The sequence below is a fragment of the Pseudopipra pipra genome, chromosome W (assembly GCF_036250125.1).
Source record: "Pseudopipra pipra isolate bDixPip1 chromosome W, bDixPip1.hap1, whole genome shotgun sequence".
Lineage (NCBI taxonomy): Eukaryota > Metazoa > Chordata > Aves > Passeriformes > Pipridae > Pseudopipra > Pseudopipra pipra.
Window position 1 is genome coordinate 15,185,098 of NC_087580.1, and position 24,056 is coordinate 15,209,153.

The following is a 24,056-nucleotide window of genomic DNA, read 5'->3' on the forward strand; positions in this document are numbered from 1 at the left end:
ACTCCACCTTCCCGGGATGAAGAAAATGTCAAATTAATATTGTCCAGATTAGAGCAAAAAACTTGAATCAATAATTTTATAGAAAGAGAGGAGGGATTGTGATAAACTGAGAAAATGATTTGGGCTAATTAGGAGGAAACAGTGTAAGGTCAATATGACCTGGAGAGAGAAAAGAAAACCAAATCGTAAAACTTAATTGGGCCCCTATAAAGAGATAAAACAAGTTACCTCCCTTTTACCTGGTGTAGAATTTATAGTGAGAGAATTTTGTTTAGTTAGCTAGATAATAGCACCTTTCTTAAAATTTATAACTTGGTATAGATAACATTCTTGTTAAGAAAATATCTGTTGAATGTCTGACCTAACAATATATTGTGGATGCTTATAGATAACATTCTTGTTAAGAAAAACATCTGTTAAAAGTCTGACTTAACAATGTGTAATGTTTATGCTTATGTATAATGAATATTCATGAAGTAGTTGAAAATAAATGCAGAACAACTGTCATCTTTGGGTGTGACAGGCGCTGGGAGTTGTTGAACCCCCTCCATGATCACCCAGCACTGAATCTGCTTTTATTATACAATAAATTCTGATTGGAAATCACCCAATTGGGTTTCTATTTTTCACAGGAAGAAGATGTTTTGCAAAACAGATCCTTCATGTGAGCAGTGAAGTTTTCCTGTGCAAATCTTATTCCAAGGCTCGGAAGCAATTTCAGGCTTGGGCTGTGCACCAGGAGAAGCATTTTCACTGAGACTACTGGAGGTCCAGTGGATTTACCTACACGGGCTTTTTGTAGCAGAGGAGCTGTGACCAGAGTCCATTGAAAACTAATTTTATTTTCGGGTCCCATTGGAAGCTGATGAAACCTAGGACCTGCACTCCCCATAACTTCCCAAAGTCATTGGCAGGTGGTCAGGCCTTGGGTTTTGTAGGCTTGAGTTGAGTTTTTACAGCAGTGAGTACAGAAATATCGACTTTATTTGAATCTTCCATCCACTTGAACGTGTGTGTGGCCATGCTGTTGTTTAAGGACTGTCCTTACTTCTCCTTTCAGAGTTGAGCTGCCTGAGTACATCCTGGACATGGGCACTGTTGTTCAGGGTTACAGTAAAAGCTGCACTGTGAAGATCACCAACACCTGGAAGTACCCAGTGGCCGTCCAGGCCAATGAATGTGCCCTGCGTGACACAGGTAACCAGTGCTGGAGAGGCTTCCCGTGGGCTGCAGGGAGCTGTCTCAGACAGACTGGCTTAAGCCACTGCACATGGGGAGGTTTTTTGAGCTTCTTCCTCCCAGTGCCCCTGCTGGGAGCTTCAGGGCCAGAATTCTCCTGGCCAGCCGTGCCCAGGGACCTGGCCTGCCTGGGACTGCCCTGACACTTCCCTGCAGGGGCCTGATGGGCTGATTACCCTCCTCACCTGCCAGCATCTTCTGCCTTTGATTCCCATTGGCATCAAGTTTCTTTGGGCACTCTGGGAATGTTGCAAACAGATGAGATCTGTTGTGATTGGAAAGTGCTTTGTCTGGAGTTCACACTCTCACAGCTCTTGTGTTCAGTCTCTATTGATGAAACAGCCTGTTTGATCCTCTGGTGGATCAAAGTAGGCTTCCAAAAGAGGCCTGGAGGCAAATCTGCACTTCCATCACAGAGTGGCTCGCTGTGTCTGAGGGCTGCTCAGGTGTCTCCTCTAAGTTTGTGTCCCGGGAACAGCACAGCGTGGGGTTTTTCCCAGGGTTCCCAGCAGGGCTCTCGTATGGCCTTAACATGCTTATGACACATTTTGTGTTGCTTGTGTATTTCAGTTGCTTTGTTTTCATCTGTTCAAGGTTTCAACATATACCTGGAGCCCATGGAGTTCCTGATCTACGATGCCAGCAAATGGTTTCAAGTGAACTTTGCAAGTGCCAACCTGCCCGTGGGAAAGGTGAACGTGCTCCTGCCCATCAAGGTACCACAGCTTTTGGGGCAGGCAGCAGGCTGGGCACAGCAGCACGTGTCACCTGGACTCTCAGCTGAACTCTCTGTCCTTCTCCAGGTAGAGAAAGGCCCCACGCTGCACGTCCGCCTCTGTGCCACTGTGATTCAGCTGCTGCTCAGCCTCTCCAGGAACAGACTCCAGTTCCCTGATGTCCAGGTTGGGCAGTGCTGGAGTGAAACAGTCCGGCTTTACAACTGGTTCAGCGCGCCCTGTGAATGGTTCCTCACTGTCAACAAACCCACCAAGAAGGTAAAGCACAGGGAAATGTAACACGGAATGTTGGGTTTTCTTTGCACCTCCTGCCTTTTCTGTGCCTGTGGCTGCCTGAGCACTTGGGCTAGAGCGTGTTTGAGGAAGTTCTTGAGGGTCCAGATCAAGGCTGCTTTGCCTGGACCTGTTCCATTGGCTGATGCTTTGCTTCCCTGCCATCCTCACCCATTCCTCCTCCTCCTCTGAGGACAGGACGGTGGCTCCCCATCTGCTTGCCCTGCCTGCAGGTTGTCCCTCCAGTTCTAGACCGTGGGGGCCACGCCGGGTTTGCTGTGGGTGCTCTCAGCACCGGGACAGGATCTCGGAGCACTCCAGGAACCGAGGCTCTGTCCTCGCAGACCGAGGAGACCTCACACGACTGGTTTCTGTGCTCAGGTGGACAAACGTTTGACACCGGCCATGCGTCAGAAGGAGCTCCAGGCTGCGAAGGATGATTCCCGTGTCTTTCAGTGGAAGGCCCGGGAGGGAACCCTCTATGGTAGAGAGTGGTGTGACCTAAAGATCCAGTTTTCCCCCCTGGAAGAGGTGAGATTGGCAGGTGTCGCCCCAGGAGCTCTGTCAGGGCAGGGTGGTAAGGAGAGCCCAACACAGGGAGTGGCAGATGAGCTCTTTCCCCACGGGCAGCTTTCTGGAAGCCCTGCACTCACTGTGTCAGGGATCTTTTCATTGCTCGACAGATGTAACCAACCATCTCGTGTCAGGCTTTGACCAGAGCCAAACACTGAGCAGAGAAGATGACCTTTATTTCTAGCCAGCCAGAGCTCATCTGCCTCTCTCATGGAGCTGGTGTTTGCCTGATGGAGCAGTACCAGGACTGAAGGCCCTTCTCGTGTGCTCCTCCATGACTAGGGGAGAACATCTGATAATCCATTCTACATCCATTTCATACCCAAATACCCAGTTACACTGCACACCAGGATTTGTCCCAGTTACTCAGAGCCAAGGACACAGATGCTGTAGGCCCTACCATAAGTAAAGATCTGGGTTTCCGTTCCCCCTGGAGGGACTGATAACACCCCTGACCTTTGAGCAAGGCTTGTATTTGGGGTCCTGTCACCTAGGACTTCATGGACAAGTTCTCGGCACTTTTCTCTTTTCAGAAGTCCTACAAAACCGAGCTGAAGATCAACATTCGTGGGAACAGCCAGCTCCTCGTGCTGCACATCTCAGGACAGGGTCTGGAGCCACGGCTGGAGTTCAGCCCCACAGAGATCTGTCTCTTTGTCATTCTCTTTCTCTCCCCCTTTCTCTCTTTTTCCCATTTCTTTCTCTCTCTCTCTTCCTCGTGTTTACTGTTAAATAAAAACCCGTACTATTAACTTTGACATACGGTCTCGCTCGCCCCTTAATTCGGGCAGAGGCGTCTCTCTAATGATTTAAGGAACCTGAGCATAACAACATGTTTCTAAAGGAAGCTCTGGCTTCAGGGAAACAAAGCCAGGGCCTGGAGCACTGTAAAAGATTTAGCCTAAAAGTCTACAGCATAATTGCTCCTTGCTGAGCCAAGAGGACAGGCAGGAGTTAAGAGATCTCTTACTTGAACTGGGGTTCCAAATTCAGCTCCGGCGCAAACGGTTTGTCAATGGCAACTGTGGTGCCAGTGCCCACAGCCTGGATGGGGATGACACTGGTAAGGCTGTTCTCAATGAACAGCTTCATGCTGTCTTCAAATCTCCCTGTGTCACCCAGGTTTGCCGTGACAACCACAGGAACCTCAGCCTTGGCAGGGACCACTCCTTCCCTGGGTTCAATACTCCAGCATTTGCCATCCTGTAAGACAAGGCAAACATGCATTTAGGATGGAAACCATGGACCCTGGTGACTTGTGGGGTGTGAGAAAAGGAACGACTACAGAGAGGAGGGTAAAAAGCGTAAAACCTTCATTTCCCTAAATCTAAACTACTGTGTCTGGGCAAGAGCAGAGCTTATACAACCTGTATTTTACCCTCCTTGAACCCATTTTAACAGACTTTTAAGTTTTGCCCAACCCAAGGGGTGCTCCTCCTCAGGAGAATGTTATTCCCCCTCCAGTCTTTTCTTGGAGTGTATGCCAAGGGAAGCTACTTTCTCTCTTCTGGTTTCCCCACAGCAGAGCTGGGTTTTCACAAAGGCTCAACACTGCAGAAAGCCACGACTGCTCAAATCCCACCACAGCAGCCACACAGCTGGAGGATACTGCTGAGAGCCTGAAGACTAACTCTGCAAAACCACTTGAGCAAAAGCCCAGCACCAAAGTCCTCAACCCCTGAAGGACCAAAGCCCTGGCTTCCCACTGAGCATCAGCTGCCAAGAGGTGCCCCAGAGCCCTCTGCTTTGGAAAAGTCAGCTCTAAATGCTTATAGCAGGGCAGGAAAACAGGAAGCAGAAAGAAAACTGCCCTGTGGGCATGGCCCAGCCTTCCCACTCTGGTCCTCTGCTTTCTCATGGACTTCCCTCTGTGGATGGGATAAGAAAGCTGCAAGCTGCCTTGGGGAAGGAAGCAAGGCCTTCCACTAGGACAGCTGTACAGACACAGCTCGGCAGGTCCCGGCCTGGGATGAGCATGCAAAAACTATTATCTCCATGCCAGCACCACCCATCCGAGGTGGCTTGCTCTCTGCAGGGGTGGAGAGCAGAACTTCATTGTGGAGTTGAAGAAAGCCGCCCTGGAAATTCCTCACTTGGAGGTTACACTTCCTCCTCAGACACCTGGGAAAGCAGCAAGTGGAAAACTCACTCTACTCCTCCTTGGCCCAGGAGGCTGAGCCTGGACTCTCCCCCACCGCCTGCTGCTTTATCCACAGACACAACCACGCCCACTGTGTCGGGGCTGGCTTCAACCAGCTCCAGCAGTCCAGCCCACTCAGCACGGAGGAGAACAAACCTCCCCCCAATGCTATGGAGGCCACAGGCTCCAGAGGTGCACAATCCCTGCAGCTGTATCTGTGTGCAACAGCCCTGCTGCTCTGACCCCCAGGAAGGGGAAACTCCTCTCCCCACCCAGAGCTTGAGGCCAGACCTCACACCCTGGCCTCTACCATTAACAGCACTTCGGCACAAAGCAAATGTAGGTGGTATGAGGAAACCACGGGGAAATCCTTGCCCTCTCAGGAGCAAAGGGCCACAGGCTCCTCTTCATCTCAGAGCTCCAAAAATGTGACTTGCACCGCTAAATACCTTCCCCAAAATAAAGGGAGAACTTGTAACCACAATCCAGACTCGCTTCTGCTCCTACAACTCTGCAAACTGTTTCACTGAAGGTCGTCCCAGCTAAAACCACCTGCAGAGCCAGGCTCCTCTTGCCTCGGATGGAATCTCTTGTCTCCTCTCTCCCACAGGGCGATATAGAAACCTTACATATAAAATCCAAGTCCTGGGCTGCTGCTGACCAGGGAGTTTCCCTGGAAAACAGCCCCACAGACACTTACGATCTCTGCTCTGAAGGCTGCAGGGATGAGATCCTGATTGCACAGCTGGAGAGTTTGGGAAGTCTCCTGTATCGCTTGGATCTTGACGAAGTTTATCTTATTCACACTTGCGTAGACAAGTGGCATCTTTCCAGAGCACATTAAACGTATTTGCTGTTCCAGGGAGCAGGTAAGAGAGATTTAAAAAAAACAAACCCACACAACAGGGAAAGTTAAGAAAGCTTAAACACTCAACCGCACTCAAGTCATTTCTCTAGGGACAGATATGATACTCCAGTTAAAATGCTGGCCTGTTAGGCAAACTTTTGACATCTTCCCTTCAAAATTAAAAAAGATTAAAGTCTGGGAAACTTTCAGAAAAACTGTAAACTGTTGGCCCAAAGGTAAAAGCTTTGCAAGAAATCTGTACTTAAAAACAGTCTGGCAGTTAAACAGCTGGTTATTCTGGTGGGGAGAAACCCTGCTCTTTAAGGGAAGCAGCCTGATAGTTACGAGCAAGTGTTTTGTTAAAGGTCAGGCTCCCCTGCACAGCCTGCACTGCCTGGCCTTCCTGCTGACTGGTTTACGTGCACAATGGCAATGGCCCGGCTTGAGATGTTTGGTGCCACCCAGGGGATTTGACATCATCCTTTCCATCTGCTTGACTCTAAGTTTAAATCCCTGCAACCACTTTTCAAACATCAGCCTTCCTTTCTGACACAGAAAGCTGAAGGTTCCCAGAATCCTCCCTTTGTGTTCAGAGAGATGACATTTTAAAAGTGTTTCCACAGTTACCAGCATTTTCAATGGAAGACTAATTAAATAAAATGATCCTCGATTTCAGCTTAGATGAACCATATGCTGAGATTACCCCCTAGGAGGACTCCGCTCTTCCTCTTTTCCAGCATACACTGCTTATGCCACCACTGCCTTCTGTCCTTGTCCACACCAGCCATATATGACGAGTCCCTGCTTTCCCTGGAAGAATCCCTGTGCACTCCACCCCCCCAGGATGAACTGCACAAAGGCACACGTCTCCCCTCGCACTCACCAGTGGGGATGTCTCCTTCCCGAACACGGCGATATCCACCGGGATGGAATGAGCACCCACCGCCTGGACTTCAGCTGTAATTGGGATCTCCACCGCCTCGTGACCTTGGATAATCCCACACGGCTTGGGGCTGGAGTACCACAGAGCAGCGGCCTCTTGGTGTCTCTAGAGGGACAGAATCAAGCGCAACTTCAGAGGGACCTTTGCGGAAACTTTAAACTCCTTCACATCTACCACAATGGCAACTCACACACATTTTTTAAAAATCCCCAGGAAAAAGCTGAAAGGCACACAAAAAAATGCAAGAATTGTTGGGGCTCAGCATCCTCAGGGGGTCCAACAGCTCCTGCATCCACAGACACCCACTCCTGTGCTGGCAGCCTCCTTGCAGTAGCTTTTCACAACCTTCTAAGAGCTCTCACAAGAAAACACCCCAAACACTAGAATATAAACTGCTTCCTGAAGAGGTTCAAATGCTTCCTGAAGTTGATATTCAGGTAGGTTCCTATTTAACTGCTTTCTAAAGTTTACATTCAGGTAGAATCCTGTTCTCAGCACACCTTTAAGTCTGAATAGAAACCAGCAAGGTCTTATGAAACCCCATTTGTCCCTAATAAACCCCTCAATAGTATTTGAGAGGAGGAGGTGGATGAGATGCCAAACCTGAGGGAGAACTCTGTAGCATCCTGGAAGGGGGCTCAGGTTCACAAGGGTCAGCGTCTTCTGGCAAGGGACCTTTGCAGAGCACGGTCCACAGTCGAGGGTGGAGGAGAGCAAACGCAGCTCAGGAACGACACATTTGGGCAAAGAGATGACCCCGAAGGAATGAGAGATACTGAGAGAATGGAGAGCATTCACCCCGCAGAGCATCGAATGGAGCATAAGACATTTGTCACTGTCCAACAGATGTTTAATACCCCTCCAGAGATAAATCACCTTTCACGTCTTTCCACTCAAACACATCTTGTCAAGGAGGGGCAAACCCTGAGACTCAGCTCTGCAGAGGCTGCCAAGTGCCCAGGCAGAGCACGGGCCTTGTCCCACAGCAGCCTCTGCCCCTCCTTTGCCCAAGGAGGCTTGCAAGGACTGCCCCAACAGGCCCAGCGAGCCGTGAGCTCTGGGGGAGCCTTCCTATTGAAGGTCAGTGCTCACCAAGGCTCAAGGAACACAAGACTCCAGTGTCTCAGGAAAAACAACTCCCTTCTCTCCCAGGGTGCTGTTGCCCTGCCAGAGAACTCAGCCAGTGTTGAGGGCACGAGCCACCCCCTATAGGGTGTGGGTGATCATCTTCCCAGTTCCTACAGCTCCCTTGCTGCTGCACCCCACAGGTCCCAGGTCTGTCCCCACTGGCACTTGCGTTACAAAACTGCAGCCCAGGCACTGACTGGACGGCTCTGCCTGGGAGAGGGAACGGTACCAGGGAACTGCATCCCTCTTGTCATTAAACTGACACCCAGGGCAGCACCACAGGAGGGAATTTGGCTGCAGCAACAACAACATCTGCATTAAGTCTGAGAACTGAGAATGTTAATGCTCAAAAGAGCCAGAGGGAAGCAGGGAAACCTGAGCCCACCTACCACATCAAGGACTACTTTCCTCTCCCACTCCTGCTGTGAGCCCCTTTCCCACTGCCATGTGCCTTCGTTAACTAAACAGGCATTTTGGACAACACATTCTTGGCAAGGTAATCTGGATGACATTTATCAGACACAGGAGGGAAAGCTCTTTCAGCATTTGTAAAAAGAACAGCCAAATAATGGTTACAGAAGTAAGACTGCAGATTTTAATGAACTGTTTAAACTGTTTTCTTTTCTTACAGAGTCTGTCTCCACTGCCAGAGAGCTTGAATGACCTTCTGGTCCTCCGTCCTGAAGCAATTCTTAACGTAGTTGGCAAATTTGGGTTCCAGCTTAGGCAGGATAGTACCCTTATCTACAGATGCTTGCATTTTCGCTTTAATCTCCTCTAATGACAGAGGGACTTTTGGTGTTTTTGGAGATAGAGTTTTATCTGAGAGCCAGACCCCAGCTCTCAGCAGGCTGCTCACTGCGTCCCAAACCAACGCTGCAGTGTGGTTGGAACCCAGCACAAGCCCACCTCTTGCAGGAAGAAGGACAGGAGGAGCTTGGGAATTTTTTACACCTCAAGCAGCAAAAGCCAGGCCAATAAATAATGTCATTCTTGTTCCCCAGAGAAAAAGGCCCAGAGCCATGCCTGGCTGTGAGCAGGGGTGCTTCTCACCACGGGCTACTTTCCAAGCACTGCTCTTCTCCTACCTAGCTGGGCAGAACCAGCTTCTTAAGCAAGCCTTCTCCTGGAGCTGCAGCCAGCAAACCCCGAGCAAGGCACTGTGCTGGTGGTGGGTGCACGGGGAAGGACGAGCAGCTGCAAGGAGAGCACTGGTACCTGGCTTTGAGGCACAGAGCCAACACCTCCTTGCCAAAACCATCCACGTCCACCACCATATCACAGTCGTACTGTCCCACGTCATTGGAACACAGCGTGACCTGGTGGAAGAGAAGAGCAGCAAATACTTCCCTTCTCCCAAAAGCTCATTACCCACGTGTGGTCTCCTCCGGTTCTTGTTTCGCAGTAAGGCAAGGGAGGATTTTGCCTTAATTCTTCTGCTGGCCCATGCCTAGAGCACAGTCTCTGGGAGTAACATAAGCCTTCTGGCAATACTGAATTTGTTAAACACACCTTGCAGCTGTCAGGGCAGAGGTGGCTAAATTAAAGCATTATACATAATTGTGTATAATGAGACTAAAGCTCTACTCACTACTGCCTTCAAATTAGGGGCCCATTTTTTCATTTGACTACAATAACATAAATGCAAAGGAAATGTGTTGACTTGGACAGAATGAGTTCAGCTTTTCAGCAGGAAGCTGAGGGCAAGGTGTGCTCCTGCAGATGCTGGGCAGTTCATGGCTGCCGAGTTTTTTCTTTCCTCACTGGGGATCCCTGCAGTGACCACAACTCATTCTGCTCCCCAGGAGAGGAGAAACGAGACTGGGAAGAAAAGCAAACTGCTTTATACAGCGGCATCTCTCTAACAGCCACCTTCTGTTCTCATCCTTCCTCTACCTGTTTTCAGTCAAAGAAGTCACGCTCAAAACCAACACACGAATGACTTCTGTTGACCATGTGATCTCAGCTTATGGTTTTGGAGACAAAATGGTGCTCCTTCAGGAACATTCCACGTAACCCAGCTCCCACACCAGTGCAGATCCCTCCCTTGCACATGCTGAGAGCCGACAGCACTAAAGCCCTCCCACAGCCCAGTGAGGCTTCAGCCCCACCTACTGACCCACGTGTGGCCAGACTCCTCCCATACCCTGATCTCCTGGGATCCCTGGGAAGGGATGGTCCCTGTGCTGGGTGTTATGGTGAACTCCATTGGCTTCTCCTGACATGGAGTCAGTGTGCCTTTTTCCCAGGAGGAGTGAGCGTTGTCTTTCACTTGATCAAAGCTCCTAAGGCTGGGCTGTCCCTGGCCGTCCCCAGGGATGCGAAGGTGGAAGGTGATGATCAGGTGGTGTTGATCAACGGAGGTGTTGATCAGGCGGCACGACAAGGTCTGAGGAAAGCCTAGGAAAATGACACAAATGGCCATGTAGGCACCAAGCACCTCATGACTTCTGGTGTGAATATCCTGGTAGGATGAAACTATGCTCTGAGACTTGCTTCCCGTAACAGAAAGCCAGGGATACAGCCACACCTGGTGGGGATGTCCTGCAGAGCCAGGACACCAGCCCACAGCCTGCTCTGCACTAATTAACATCCCACACTAAAGGTACGTGGCTTAAACTCCCTTCTCCTGCAGTCCCATCCCCTGGGCCCTCCTGGGACAAGGACTTTTACAGTCGTTTTGCTGGCAAGGACTGGGAGATTGGAGCAGAAGAGACTACGAGGTACACCAGAAAATACTGACTTTCTATTCCTTTGGTCCTTTCGGATCTCACGATGGCAAAATGCCACCAGCAGCCCTGGAGTTAACACCCTGCAGGCTGCCATGGAAGGGCACGAGTGACAGATGCTCTTCTGTTCAAGTGCTCCGTTTTGGCAAGGCACAGATCCCTCCTGCTGCATCCAGGCCCAGGAACACTCACCAAAGGAGACGTCATTGAAGTCAAGGCCACCTGTGCTGAAATGCAGGCTCAGTCCGGTGACGTGGCCCCTGCGAGGACGAGGACAGAGGAGACAACGGCTTGGTTAAAGGGAACTGCAAAGCCTTTGGCCGTCCTTCCGGCTCAGGTGGGTCAAAGCTGGTGTCAGAGCCCCGTGGGCGTCGAACCAGCTCCACACCCTGTGCTCAGCACGGCGTCCGTGGGCACAGGAGGCAGCCAACAGCTGCTGATGGGGCTCAGGGCACCACGGCAGGCAGGGCACGCCCCCGAGGTGCTGCTGGCCCCATGGAGGACCCTGTACACACACCCAGAGATGACTCTGTGCCCTTGCCTTAGGCAAAAGACCGACTCACTACTTTTCTCTTGCAAAGTAATAACCTTTTTGTTATGTTTTATCCACTTCCCTGATGTTCTTGGTAAAATGGACTGCAGATTCCTTTTGTTTCTTTACTACCTTGATTCAGTGCCTCCCAACAGCAGCCCAGACACAGCCACCTCCAAAGCTCCAGAGCTCCCAGCATCAGCTTTCCTGCCTCCACCACATTACCCCACCAGCCCGTGGTTCAGACTAGCTGGGACAAGCCCTCGTGCTGCTGTGGTGCTGAGGAGAGAGCTTTGCCTCTCCTTCATCACCCCTTTTCCCCATTGCTGGGCGAGGATTATCTTTTGCAATGGCACCAGCCCATGGGAGGATGCCCAAGTCCTTGTGGCAGTCCCTGCTGCTGCAGAGCTCCCCATCTCCCACCCCAGTCCTTTCCTGCTGTGGAAAGGAGGTCCCAGAGCACTCCCTGCACAGGAGCCGGGAGCACAGCCTGTGCCTGTGCCTGGGCACGAGGGATGATGTGAGGCTGCTGCTGCCCCTTTGGCACAGATCATTAACAGAGGATTTTAGAACCACTTCTTCTGGCTGCAGAGTCACCCAGGCTGGCCCATCTCCAAAGCCCTGGGGGCCTTGCTGGGCACTCAGAGGGGACATCCCAGACCAGCAGCTGCCCAAAACTAATGCCTTCCCACTGCCTGCCACGGCCAAGGCGGAGGGAGGTCCCTGCAGGAAGGAGTCACTCCAGCTCCTGGGCACCTGCACTGGGCAGAAGGCATCCCCACACTGAGGGGATGCCAACATCAGAGCCAAGACTAAGAGCTCGGGCAACACCTTTTTTCTCTGCTCCACCACCAAATGAGGCAGGTGAGAGATGATTACCCAGAGACACCTACAGACGTTCCCACCAAGCTCCCAGAGCCCTCCTCACCTGATAGTCAAGGTCACACAGGCTTAGGGCATTCAGCCACATTGAAATGGAATTCTTCCTTGAACTCCCCCAGGGTGGTGGAACTGAAGGGGATCTGGATGGGCTGGAGCCCACTGGGTGGAATGATGCCCTGCTGGGGCCGAAAGGTGAAGCAGGAGCCGTGGGCTGTGGTTGGAGGGATGAGCTCGAAGGGAGCATCAATAGCTCCTTTGTTAACCAGCATTGCCTGCAGCATCAAGAAAGCAAAATGGAAATACATGAGCAACCTTCCTTTCTTACAGAAGGCTGAGTTGTTTCTAAGAAACGATTAACCCCTGGAAAGGCAGAAGATGCTGTGTGCTGCTACGTGGCAGAAGCCAAAAAAGTACAGCAGGGCAAGTTCTGCCTTTGGGTTTTCATGCAAAGCAGCAATAACTTCACATAAGCAGAGTCACTCCTGGTTTATCCCAGGGACACGGAGCGGGTCACTCCTGGCCAGCATCGCCAAGTTCATTCAGACCCGGCCTGAGGAGCAACGTGGGGCAGTTGCAGCCTCGCAGTGAATCCCCACAGAGCTGCTGCTGCTCCAGGGGTGCCCGGCCCTGCCAAGGGCAGCACACATTCAGCTTCTATGGCAGCCAACCGGTTTACTGCGTGCAGAAGACACCTCAGAACAGTGCTATCACCAACTTCAGAAGCTCTCCCCAGCTCTGCTAGAGTAGATCATTTGGGTTCTTGTATTTTTCATTTAATCTGATAGTTTCTTAGACCTTGTTCAGCCAGACATGTCAAGAAAGGATGAATGTGAGGCGCACAGCAGCTCCACCTATTCTAAAGAGTTGCTCTCTCATATCTCTACACAGCCATGGGGAAACCCTGCTTTAGTGGTTTGGACTTTGTTTTCCCCCAGAGGCTAAGAAAAGTGGTAGACCCCAAGGGGTGAAAACCCTTGCCCAATGGGCACTCCTGCAGAAATGTCAACATTCCACAAGCTCACCGGAAGAGTTGTAGTTTTGGTTGTTGAGGAGAGGTGGCCATGTTGTAGAGCCACGAGGTAGGGGCTCTGAGCCCCTTGGGGCCTCTGGCCCCCTCCCAGCCCCGGCTGGGGGGACTGCAAAGACCTGGAACAGTGCTAGACTGGACTAAGTGTCTGTAGTTAAGCCGGGAGATGTTTTCTCCATGGGCGCAGAGCAGCAGCCGGCACTGACCAGAGAAACGGTGGCAGAGAGCCAGGACAGATAAGACCTGAACCGGAGGAGCAGCAGAAACAACATGCAGCACCGCAGAGAAGACTCCTGGAAGGAGAGCCAAGGAAAAAGAGAGCCAGCAGCTGAGAGACAGAGTTCTGGGGGTGAGAACTGTACCAGACCCCCTCCCAAACTCCTTGAGACCCCCTCTTGGAAAAGAGGGACATGGACTCCTTTTGGAGAGCAGTTTTGGTTCCTGGAGATACCAGACCGTCACGAAGACCCCCCTGTGTCTTCGTGATATGACCGTGGTGGAACGACCTTGTCTGGGGCTATGCAGCCCACGGAAGACCCCTTTGCCTGCGTCAAGGGGGTCGAGGGAGCTTGGAGGCCTCCCTTGTGAGTGCTGGCAGAAATCCAGCTATCAGCTGCTGCATGCATGCGGAGAGGACAGACTGTTGCCTCAGAAGATGCTGCTGCTTAAGGACTGGAAGGGATCTGTCCTTTTTTCCCTCCTGGACTTTTATTTGGAGGGGAGAAGAGATCTGATCCATTGTAAATACTTATGTCATGGTAGAGATAGTTGTGATCGTGTGTATAATGTGTTATAATATTTATTTGTACAGTCATTGTAATATATTCCCTTTCCCCCACTTTGAGTCTGGTGTGTTTTGTCTGGAAAAACCCATCTCACATTAGGTTGAGATGTGGGAGGGGGAATGGAGCTAGGGAATTGGATTTTGGGGCTATCTCAAACCATGACACCTGCCATTGCCATGGACTTATCCATCTGCTTTGGAATTCTTTCCCCAACTGTTAGCCTGGCAAAACCTGTCAGAACACTTGAGGCAGAAGCAGAGGGATGTCCCTCATTTTGTAGCTTTGCAGCTGCTGTTGAAAATATTCCCGTATTCAACCTCTGCTTTGAAACTTGAAAACTCTCCTCTCGTGTGTTACCTGTGTTACAAATTGCACTTGGGGATCCCATGCTGAGCTGAAGTTTACCTGCAGCGTAGCTGCTTAGGACAGCACTAACAGTATCATCTACTCATTCACCTTTTCTCATCTAATGAAATTACTATATTGATAGTGAGAAACAATAAAGTATCAGCATCAAAAATGCAGAGAGAGCACAATCTTTTGGGAAGAAAACAACTCAGTGTGTCCTTTCCTGCCATGGCAAAGCTTTTGGAAGTGTCTGGCATGATGTAGTGCCTCATTTTCCACCTTTTTCAGTTGCTCTCTCTTGCAGTGGACTCAAGCTCAAACGCAGCCAGTTTGTTCCAGCTGCTCTTGAACAGCCCGAGCACAAAGGTGCCTTGAGTCTGAGGCCGGAACAGAAGCCTCTGAGCACTTCAGCTTTTTGACCCAGTGTTGCTTTCATGTGTTGAGGGGTTGTTTTGCAGAAAGCATCCCAGCTGATCTCCAAGGGAGGTTGTCAAAAAGCAGGAATTGGGGCCTCATGAACAACAGACAACACCTTTCAGACCCCAGAAAAGGATCCAGATTCTGTGAAACCCCCCAGATTTGACTAGTATGTCAAATATTCCCTGCTCACAACTGCCTAAGTTGCCAGAAATTCCACAGGTCCACCAGGCTCCCCTCTGCCCCAGGAGCCATCAGGATCCACCCCAGCCCCTGCTGCTCACCTCGTAGCTGTAGGCTTCTCCAACCAAAACTTTCCCCATGTCCAGTTCCTCAGAGTTGAGTTGGAGGCAGGGCTCGAGGCCTTCCCTTGTGAGTCGCAGGGGCAGCCTGGTCTCACGGCCTGGGGAGAGATTTCCATTTCAGTAGAGTAATTCTTACTCTCTTATCCTGCTTTTTCCAGGCTGCCTCAGTGCCAGTCCCTGACTCCGGATGGGTGAGACCAGCTCCTGATGCTCCAGGGGAAGAGATGGACCCTTCTCTTCCCTCAGGAGATATGCCTTGGGGCTGGCTTCCAAGTTCTAACCCGCCCCTTGGGCTTGTTTCCCGTTTAGCCACCAGTTTGCACCCTGAAAAAGCGATGCCGAGCTTAAAACATGATTTCTGTAGTGATAGGACAAGGAGTAATGGGGACAAATTGGTAGAGGGGAAATTTAGATTAAATATACAAAAGAAGGACAGGGAACCTGAACCACGCTGTGCTCTATGAGTGTTCCCTGCCCTGTGTGGGCACAACAAAGCCACCACCTCTGTGAGGGGGTGACTCGGGGTGGGGGCAACAATAACTGCTCCCAGAAAAGGACTTGACAGCACTCCTGGAAGCTGAGCACAGCAAGCCCAGAGGCCACCACCTGGACACACCTCAGCCTGAGAGCCAGAAGGTGACAATTCCCACACAGGGAGAGAAGCAGGTGCTGGCCAGGGGTGGTCCTTCTGCAGACAGCCTGGGCTCAGCCACCTCTGGTCTGCTGTTGTCTGGGCAGTGGGAGGTGATCCGGGCTCAGGGAGGACATTTCTACCTCGGCTCCTACTGCCTGATGATGGATCCATGTCATGAGGAGCCATCCTGGAGGTCAGTGCTCTAGAGGGGCTTAGTGCCTGTTCCCTAAAGCTGTTCTGCTGTGTAGCTCTTTGGCCTTTGAGGAAATACTGGCAAACCCATGGCATGAAAGCTTATCCATGCACTGCTTGGACTGTTCTGGGATCAGTGTCCTGAGCCCTGGCCTTGCATGGGAGACCACCAGGAAGCCGCAGGGACAGTGGACATGAGCCAGCACTGCCCTGCTGACCTTGGACCCTTCCCAGCACTTCCACGGGAGCCCAGTGGGCTGGAAGAGTATTTGCACCTCCCCTTCACTGTGGGTGAGAGAAAGAGGAGAAGGAGCCGTACCTGAGATGGAAGAGTAGGCCACTTTTCTATAGACTTGGGCTTCTCAGGGTTTAAAGAACACCTTGATTTCAGCTGAACAATGTGGCCCAACCTCTCCCTCCTAAACCAGAAAGAGACAGCAAACCATTTACTTTCCAGTATCACATTTCCTCTTTTCAATCTGTAAGCCCTTACTTAGAGCAAGGAGTGAACAACACTCCCAAACCAGCTCAACACAACCGCAGGATGCTCTTAATGCTCAGCTGATCAGCCCCCACGCTACAATATTCCTACTCTGACACAAGCGCTTGGTCACATCGTGCTGCTGTCAGCTACAGTGGTGTGAAACTGCTCTTGTGCTGACACTGGTGGCTCTTGGCCTTAGATGGGCTATAGGAGTCACCAAGAAGAGAACATGATGCCCTTCCTTGGAAAGAAAAAACTTAGTTTCACTTTTTTTAAAAGAAAGCAGAGGCTGGGATTCTTGTAGGGTTTACTCCAAGACGAGGAGGGATTTTGCACTGTGCAGACACCAGGGATTCCTCATCTCACGCTGTGCCAATACTCATACTCAGGGCTCTGGTTGATGGAAGGACATGGGGGTTTGCTTGCAGAAACAGAAAAAGATTTTCAGTCCCTGTGTGCAAAAGAACTCAAAAAGTCCATTTCCAAGTCTTGTGTCCAGGCTCCCAGATGACACTGGAAGGGAGACTCAGACATGCTGTAAGTCCTGGTTACAGGGAGGGCTTGGCATTTCCATGACCTTGGGCTGAATTTGGCCTCCTTTTCGCTTCAGGTCAGTCTGTGAACTGACAGTGCTCCAACGCCCTCTGGGAAGCCCCACACATCACGTGTAAGCTGTGCCCCTTCCTACAGTAACCGACCCCTCTGGACACTGCAAGGACACGCACCAAGCTCCCTTGACATCGAGCCCTTGCAGCAGAGCTCAGCTTTAGGCAGGTTCCTGCTGCCTGCCAGGAGCCCACAGGGTAGCAATGCTTTTTGCAACAAGCTCTCCAGCCTGGCCAGAAACCCCATGTCTTCTCTCGGGGCACATCGAGACAGCTGAGGTGGGGATCTGCCGAGTGACCTCATTCAGGGAGGGGGAGGAGGAGGAGGTTCTCAGCTATCACTTACCAAGGGCTCAATGGTGAAAACGTCATCTGAGAAGAGCATGGAGTCTGCTTCAGTCTTTGCTGTCTCCTTCTCCAACTCGCGGTCGTAAAGGTCCAGTTCCTCATAGCGCTTCATCACAAGAGCCTTTGCTATCTCCTGGGGTGGCCGAGACAGATTGTGACACAGCCTGCAGCCACAGGGAGAAACAAAGGCAGCACGTCATTTAATAAGCTGCTGATTTGCAGAGCTGAGTGTAAGTGCAGAAGCAGCAAAGCGCTCGGGGAGGAGCAGCAGCAGCTCCCCAGCAAGGGGCTGAGCCTGAGCCACGGGCTCCCAAAGGGCTCAGAGGATCACTGGTTGGTCGCTCGCAGGGCAGGTGCTTTTACTCCACACTTACAAGCTCAGGAGAGGTTTTAAAAGCCAGCAGCCCTCAAGAGAACCTCCTGGCTCAGAGCCACTGCCAAAACTGAGGGAGAACCCACCAGTGACCTCAACTGACTCTTCCTACCACAGAGCTGCTTGGGGGAGGCAGATAAAGATCAAGGAGTCCCCCCACTGCCTGCAGGGCTTCCCTGGCAAGGGGAGAAGAAGCTGGCTCTCAGCTGCAGGTTACCAGCATCACTCTTGGCTTCTTCCCTTTTGGACCTGCAGGGATAAGCTAACCCTGTGTGCCCTGTTCTCTACACTGCCTTCCACCAGAGCATCCCAGAGCACTTTCAAAGCCAATTGAGGAATTCAGGCATGGCACCTCTTCAGTGACATTAAAGGTTTTGTAGGCATGAAAACAGAGGCCCTGAGAGGGGGACATCTAGCCTTGAACCACCTTCTTTTTTTCCTCCTTCTGGCCTTCTCTGCAGACCTTTGGCACAGTTAATCTCTCCATTACTTGGTAGCTGCAGCAGAAATCATTCTAGTGTTTTAAGATCACAACCAAGAAATGAGAAAGGAACAGCTGCTTCCCAGCTGGCAGATCACTGTTCCTCCCTCAGACTCCAGTCCCCTGGCCATGAAGAAGTTGCAGGTGGCAACTGGGGGGACAAGTAGAAGGTTCCATAGGGAGCAAATTGAGGCAGTGGAGTATAAACAGGACAGCACCCTCACCCAGCCAAATTCAAACTGTTAGAAAGAAAGTACAGTCATGGATATTACCAGCTGCACACAGACAGAGCCTTGGACAAACACTGTCACCGGCATCAAAACTACTGGCTATGGCTGGCTCCCTGCCCCAAAAATACTGGCTGTGGCTGGCTCCCTGCACCAAAAATACTGGCTATGGCTGGCTCCCTGCCCCAAAAATACTGGCTATGGCTGGCTCCCTGCCCCAAAAATACTGGCTATGGCTGGCTCCCTGCCCCAAAAATACTGGCCATGGCTGGCTCCCTGCCCCAAAAATACTGGCTATGGCTGGCTCCTTGTGCAGCGCATTCGGAAATGTTTCTCCAGGGCTGACCTGCAGCGCTGGGCATGAGGAGGGCATCCAGCCACTGAGGTGGCAACCCTCTGCTCAACCTCCATCAACAGACAGTAATTTCCCCATGACGTGCCAGAAGGCCCTGATACTCTGCACCCCCACCTTCCACTGCCTTGTGTTATATAACAAGGGAATACCTGCCCGAGTGCAAGAAGCGGGGTCACAAATAGGACGACTGATTTAGGGGGCACTCGCCTCGGTGGACCCCCAGAGTGGACCCCTGACAACCACTGAACTAAGACCTGAGCACATGGAGTGGCAAAACCACTGCCACTCTCACCTCCCATGCTGATGAGAGACTGTACAGAAGTAACTCACATAAATGGTCAGGAGACAGAGGAGCTAACTGAAAAAATAAACCTTTACTCTAATGAAAGGGAGAGTTCACTGAACAGACCTCAGGGAGGTCTCTCAACTCAGTGGAGGTTGCAGCTTCTTTTATCCCCTTTGCCCGGAGCACAGGTCCCTCCCCATTTCTCCATTGGCTGGGATACTCTGGAGTGACAGGCTTCCCAGCAGGCCTACTGTGTGTCCCCCATTATGTGCTGATTAGGTGGCTCTGGAGTATTGATGGAAGGGAACGGACAGAATGCTCCAAGATCAATGTGATCAGGCAAAATGTCAGGTTTATTAGGAGAAAGACAGATTATATAGTGCTCATGACGCTTAGTTTCTTGTTCACACTACATTGGTTACATAAGGAAAACATACTGTGGTGTACAACACTAATTGGATAACTGCAGGTGTCCATAGAACTTGTTTTCTTGCCAAAAGAACTCCTCCTTCACCTTGGCACAAGGCCTGCAGCCACATTAGTGGCGCAGCATTTTTTATTATCTGCACCCAGCCATGCCAAGGTAAAACACACAGAAAAATCTCAGAAATGCAATACAAATTGTTCACACAATTTCTGCGTTGCCACACTGGAGGTCACTGACATTGTTTAAGATGGAGGCCACAGCACTTCAAAAGGGAGGACAGGGCCACATGATCCTCCCGTGCTGCTGGTTGGTCCCCCTGTCTCTGGGCAAACTGCCCCTCTCCAGAGCTGAGAACTGAACAACTTTGTCGCTTCTTACTGCGAGCTGTGACTGCCCTGCAAACTCTGCAGGAACACCTACTTGTTCCTAACACCCTAAAGCACTCAAAAGCACAAGAACCCCCTGAGGCCATAGGTTAGTTTTACCCTTGGGCAGTGCATGTCACTGCATCTTTCAGACCAACCTGATCTTCTGTGGATACTCCTCTGCCTCAGTAGCAAAAGCCTTCCACTGGAATCGGGCTGTGATGTTACTTCTGTTGTGGATGGCCGGGGTTCTGTGGCTTGACAAGTTCCAAAGAGTACTTGTCCAGCCCGATGCTGAAGTCCTTAGCTTTTCCAAGAAGTCTGGTGTGGGTATCTTCACCTGGAACAAAGCAAAGAGGAGTCTTTGCTCAGCTCCCTTGCTGATGGAATTACAAGGAGCAGAGCAAACCACAGGTAACAGAAGAAAGTGTCCAGCTTTTAGCTGGATAAGTAATTCCACGGATCAGTACATTTATCAAATGCCAACAGCTCCGTGGGTACAGTGTGAGGATGTCCTGGACACCACCTTAAGCACCTTATTTCTGGGTGGGTTTGTAGAGATTTGTCCCCAGGTGACAGTATTTACAGTGAGATTTGTCAGGTGTGCTCAGGTGACCCACTCAGATCCCAGGCAATTCTGCATCAAATTCATTCGGGTGACTCTAAGGAGCCCCACTCAGTCACAGCCCAGGGGCTCCTGAAGGCACCCCACGGGGCTCCTGCCTCTCCCAATCCCTTGTTGCTGACAAGCAAAGATTCCTGGGGGCAGGTGTGAAGAAAGGGAGGTCCAGGGGAGCAAGGGAAGTGAAGCCCACGGCAGAAGGGGACTAAGGTGAGGAAACAAGACACAATGCTCTACAACATTCAATATGACAAAGCACTAGAAAATCAACACCATGAAAGCCATCATCCCCTCCCTGTCCAAACCCACAGCCACATCAGTCTAGAAATATTTGATATCATTCTGATCTCAAACACCAAGCTGAAACATTTGAAATGAAAGAAAGAAGGGCAGAGAGACAGACTAAAAGTACAGAGCAGCTTTTATATGAAGACTGAATGGGGTTCCTCAACCTAGAAATCAAATGGGAGACAGATGGGAGAGGTTGGGAGAGCATGAATGGCCTGGGAAATGGGAATAAGGGACAATTTGTCACGGTTTGTCATCCAACAGGAACCCGAGGGCCTGAAAATGTTCTTAGACAGAAATTACATGTATGTGTAAAGGACAACATAGAAAAGGGGTCTGTGGCAAGACAACAGAGAAGCAGCTTAGGGGACAGAGGTGAGCAAAAGACACATGACATTGGAGAGAGTTGGATGGAAAGCTCCCACGTCACAGACAGCACTGTCCAGGAACACAACTTCAGCCCTGCACATCCACACTGCAGTGGAGAATCAAGGTTCCTCCTTCCTCCACTCAGCAACTCCCAGCAAAACAGGATTCCAAAAATCTCATCCCTGTTTGAGGGCTTTATCCTCTTTATCAACCCCCTAAACACTAACTAGTTTGCACTTTTCGTTGCGGTGAAGCTGGGACGGGGCGGTGCTGCTGGAGGGGAATTCAGGTGGCTGGGACAGTGGGGAGTGCTGGTAGAGGACTGGGGTGGGGGTGCAGGATGGAGGACACCATGCTGGCACCAGGGTCCCCCCAGGGATGGACCAGCACACAGCAACACAGCACATCCAGGACAGGGGCAGACTCAGCCTTGGCCCCTTCTCTGCTCACTTCTGAGCACTGAAACACACGGAGGCTTTGAAAGGAACAGTTCTACAAGTAGTTTGCAGAGCAAGTCTAACGTTATTCTGCTTAGAAAGGGCTCTGCTGTTCGGAAGGACGCGGGGTGAGTGCACCTGCAGTGCCCAGCACTCACCTCTGTCGCAGTGCACTGCCAGGGATGTGGAATGGTGCCCGGTCTGCAGCGGGTGATATTCCACTGTCACTTGCTTGGCTTCACCAACATCGAGGGTTCCCGTGGCTGGGCTGACAGTGAAAGGGCTGCAAGACCAAGAGAGAGATCAGGACTCTTGGGGGAGGTTTGGGGACGATATTTGCAGTCTAGTTCACTTCAGCTGACTTGTGCAAGCGAGGAGCAAAGCAACCACAGTCAGCAGAAGACAGACAGAACACACAGCATCAGAAACAGCTACTGACTCTCTTCGGAGGAGACGCAGCCCTCAGAAAATCCTGCTGGATGAAATGAACTCATCTCCCCCATACTCTGCATGGAGGCTCAAGGGTCCGACTGCCAGCAGTCCCAGCAGAGAATGGTTTGGGAAGAGCACAGAGAGGGTTAAGAGTTATTCGCATGCACAACTTGACACTGACTGCCTCAGGAATCTCTTTTCCAGTCCCTTCTAAACCTCATTCAAGAGATGCAAATGGCATCTCACCTGTCCTGTGAGATTACAGCCTAGGAATCAAGAAGGAGAATAAAGTCTTCCTTGAAGACCAGAGAATAATGAGTTTAATTTGCAGTGTGGTTGTTTGGGGTTGTTTTTCCCCTTGTAAACATCCTGGTTTAGCCTAAGAAAGGGCACCTTTTATCACATTTCAATGAAAGCTGCTGGAAGAAAAGGAGCAATGAAAACTCTGAAGGAGTGCAACTGCAGATTGGAGCAATACAGTGACCTGGACACAATACCCAAAAGGAGGGTCCTGTTTACAGCCTGAAGGATTCAATCCCAGCTAAATGAAGTGCCATTAAGAGCAGCACATCAAGGGAGCTGAACAGGAGGTTTCTGTGTATTCCCCAGCGATGCAGTCTGGGATTCTGGAGTGTCATCCAGGCTGGTAACTGTTTGCTTGGCCCACCAGAGAAACAAGGGAAATCATTAGGCAAATGTGTTGGTGCAGCTTGGATTTAACAGGAGCAATTTGGCTTTGTCACCAGGTAAACAGCTCTTGCCTGACAGACACAAAAACCAGTGCTTTAGTGCTTCAGGATAGCTCAGGTGAGAGGTGCTTCTGCCCAGTGGGTTTATTGGCTGACAGTGGGAGGCAGCCATTTCAGAAGGTGGTGGTGCTCAGGAGGGTGCAGACCAACCACTAACGTGTTCCAGCAGTCCCCAGGAAATCTGGAGAGACAAAGCTCAGGGCTTGCATCCTGCTTAAAACACTAGAAGCAACAGCAGACCCCACACGTCCTGCCCCTTTCCAGCTGTGGCTGCAGTGCAGCAGCTCGGATGCTCTGGTTCCTTTGGGATACTCTTTCCCAACTCTGCCATCACCCAAAGGTGTTTTGCACTAAGACAGATGAGCTGCTTCACCTCTCAGTGCTGAGGCTGTAACAGGCTTCCAGGTTCCCGGTGTTGTGAACCAGCAGAGTCTTCTGGGTGCTGTGGTTGACTGGACACGACGAGAAGTCCAGCTGGTCAGGGAAGTCCAAGACTGGGCGGGCACCAATGGCTCGGATTGGCACAGTGAGCTTTTCCCTTTTGCTGATGCAGACAAGCTGGTGGAAATGATCCTGCAGGAAAAGTAACTGGCACAGCATTGAGGGCATTGAGTGCCATCCTCATGGCAGAAGAAAAAGTGCTGTTTTCTATGACCCTTTGTGGGCATGAATTGACCTCTCCCACCCCAAAACCGACCACTAATTCATACTAATAAAGGCTGGAGAACAGAGCATGTGAAAAAGCATCATTTTTGCTCCATTCCAATGGGAAAGAATAAAGCTCTCTGGATCATCTTTTTGTTCCTCTGGTATTTTCCATATTTAAATCCCTTCCACTGAACCTAGAGATGGCTAAACATCAACACCCCTCCCTGTCATTTCCCTACTGTTCCATCTGCCTCTTCCCCCGTGAACATTCAAGAACAGGCACGGAGGGAAAGCACAGCCCTCTAGGCCCAGCTGCAGGGCCTGGCAGCACCACGCCGTGCCAAGGTGTGACCAGCTCCAGGCTGCCTGCCCCCAGCCCAGAGCCGACCTCACAGCACGGGCTGGGCTATAACCAGTGTGCAACAAACACCCTGGCTTTAGAGAGAACGTTCCTCCAAACTCACCTTGCTCCCCTCAGGGATGAAAAGGATGTTTATAGTGCAAAATGAGCCCGGTGGGATCTGATGGCACACACCATTGGGGCCGACCAACTTGAAATAAGGTGAGCGTCCGTGGTGACCTTCACCAGCTGAGTAACCTGCAGGAAAGACACAAAATGGTGATTTTGCCACTTGTGCAAACAGGAGGAGACCTGGGTGTGCCCTGGTGACAGCTTTCCTTGACCATTTTCCCAAAAGACTTTTAGCTCTGGAGGTACAAGCACAGGCTACACAAGGGTGAACTTGGATCCCTCTGCCTGGGCAAAGCAGCTCGGCCAGAGGCAGTAGGGCAGTGCCTGCTGGGAAGGAAGGTCAGGCACCAGCAGTAT

General features: G+C 51.0%; 2 protein-coding genes and 2 long non-coding RNA genes across 5 annotated transcripts; 1 reads left to right on the forward strand and 3 right to left on the reverse strand.

The window, feature by feature from the left end:
• The first annotated feature begins 1,046 nt into the window (after window positions 1–1,046).
• On the forward strand, window positions 1,047–3,589 carry LOC135406074 (hydrocephalus-inducing protein-like). The gene is made up of 5 exons (XM_064640629.1): window positions 1,047–1,197; window positions 1,834–1,955; window positions 2,043–2,234; window positions 2,631–2,780; window positions 3,356–3,589. The coding sequence occupies exons 1-5, from the start codon at window positions 1,089–1,091 to the stop codon at window positions 3,572–3,574; spliced, it is 792 nt and encodes a 263-aa protein (XP_064496699.1). The 5' UTR covers window positions 1,047–1,088; the 3' UTR covers window positions 3,575–3,589.
• A 184-nt stretch (window positions 3,590–3,773) lies between these two features.
• Window positions 3,774–7,641, reverse strand: LOC135406088 (hydrocephalus-inducing protein-like). 2 transcript variants are annotated; one of them, XM_064640644.1, is made up of 3 exons: window positions 7,356–7,641; window positions 6,693–6,857; window positions 3,774–4,025 (listed from the first exon to the last, which is right to left on the reverse strand). In XM_064640644.1, exons 1-3 carry the CDS (start codon window positions 7,572–7,574, stop codon window positions 3,789–3,791), a joined length of 621 nt encoding a protein of 206 aa, XP_064496714.1. In that variant the 5' UTR covers window positions 7,575–7,641; the 3' UTR covers window positions 3,774–3,788. The 2 variants fall into 2 exon arrangements, 1 of the variants encoding a protein (XP_064496714.1); XR_010426132.1 differs by lacking the exons at window positions 6,693–6,857; window positions 7,356–7,641 and adding an exon at window positions 5,663–5,813 and having other exon boundaries at window positions 3,799–4,025.
• A 2,595-nt stretch (window positions 7,642–10,236) lies between these two features.
• LOC135406166 (uncharacterized) lies at window positions 10,237–15,006 on the reverse strand. The gene is made up of 4 exons (XR_010426186.1): window positions 14,885–15,006; window positions 12,070–12,295; window positions 10,802–10,869; window positions 10,237–10,280 (listed from the first exon to the last, which is right to left on the reverse strand). It is a non-coding gene; the product is annotated as an uncharacterized LOC135406166 (long non-coding RNA).
• A 2,236-nt stretch (window positions 15,007–17,242) lies between these two features.
• On the reverse strand, window positions 17,243–23,789 carry LOC135406142 (uncharacterized). Its single transcript, XR_010426161.1, has 5 exons — window positions 23,692–23,789; window positions 22,953–23,167; window positions 21,557–21,681; window positions 19,841–20,022; window positions 17,243–17,332 (listed from the first exon to the last, which is right to left on the reverse strand). It is a non-coding gene; the product is annotated as an uncharacterized LOC135406142 (long non-coding RNA).
• Between the last annotated feature and the right edge of the window lie 267 nt (window positions 23,790–24,056).

Coding starts and splice junctions, on each gene's coding strand:
- LOC135406074 (XM_064640629.1), top strand. CDS start 1,089: ATGGGCACTGTTGTTCAGGGTTACAGTAAAAGCTGCACTGTGAAGATC. Junction 1,956..2,042: donor ACGTGCTCCTGCCCATCAAG/GTACCACAGCTT, acceptor GTCCTTCTCCAG/GTAGAGAAAGGCCCCACGCT. Junction 2,235..2,630: donor TCAACAAACCCACCAAGAAG/GTAAAGCACAGG, acceptor TTCTGTGCTCAG/GTGGACAAACGTTTGACACC.
- LOC135406088 (XM_064640644.1), bottom strand. CDS start 7,574: ATGCTCCATTCGATGCTCTGCGGGGTGAATGCTCTCCATTCTCTCAGT. Junction 6,858..7,355: donor GCTACAGAGTTCTCCCTCAG/GTTTGGCATCTC, acceptor CTGTCCCTCTAG/AGACACCAAGAGGCCGCTGC. Junction 4,026..6,692: donor GGAAGGAGACATCCCCACTG/GTGAGTGCGAGG, acceptor CTTGTCTTACAG/GATGGCAAATGCTGGAGTAT.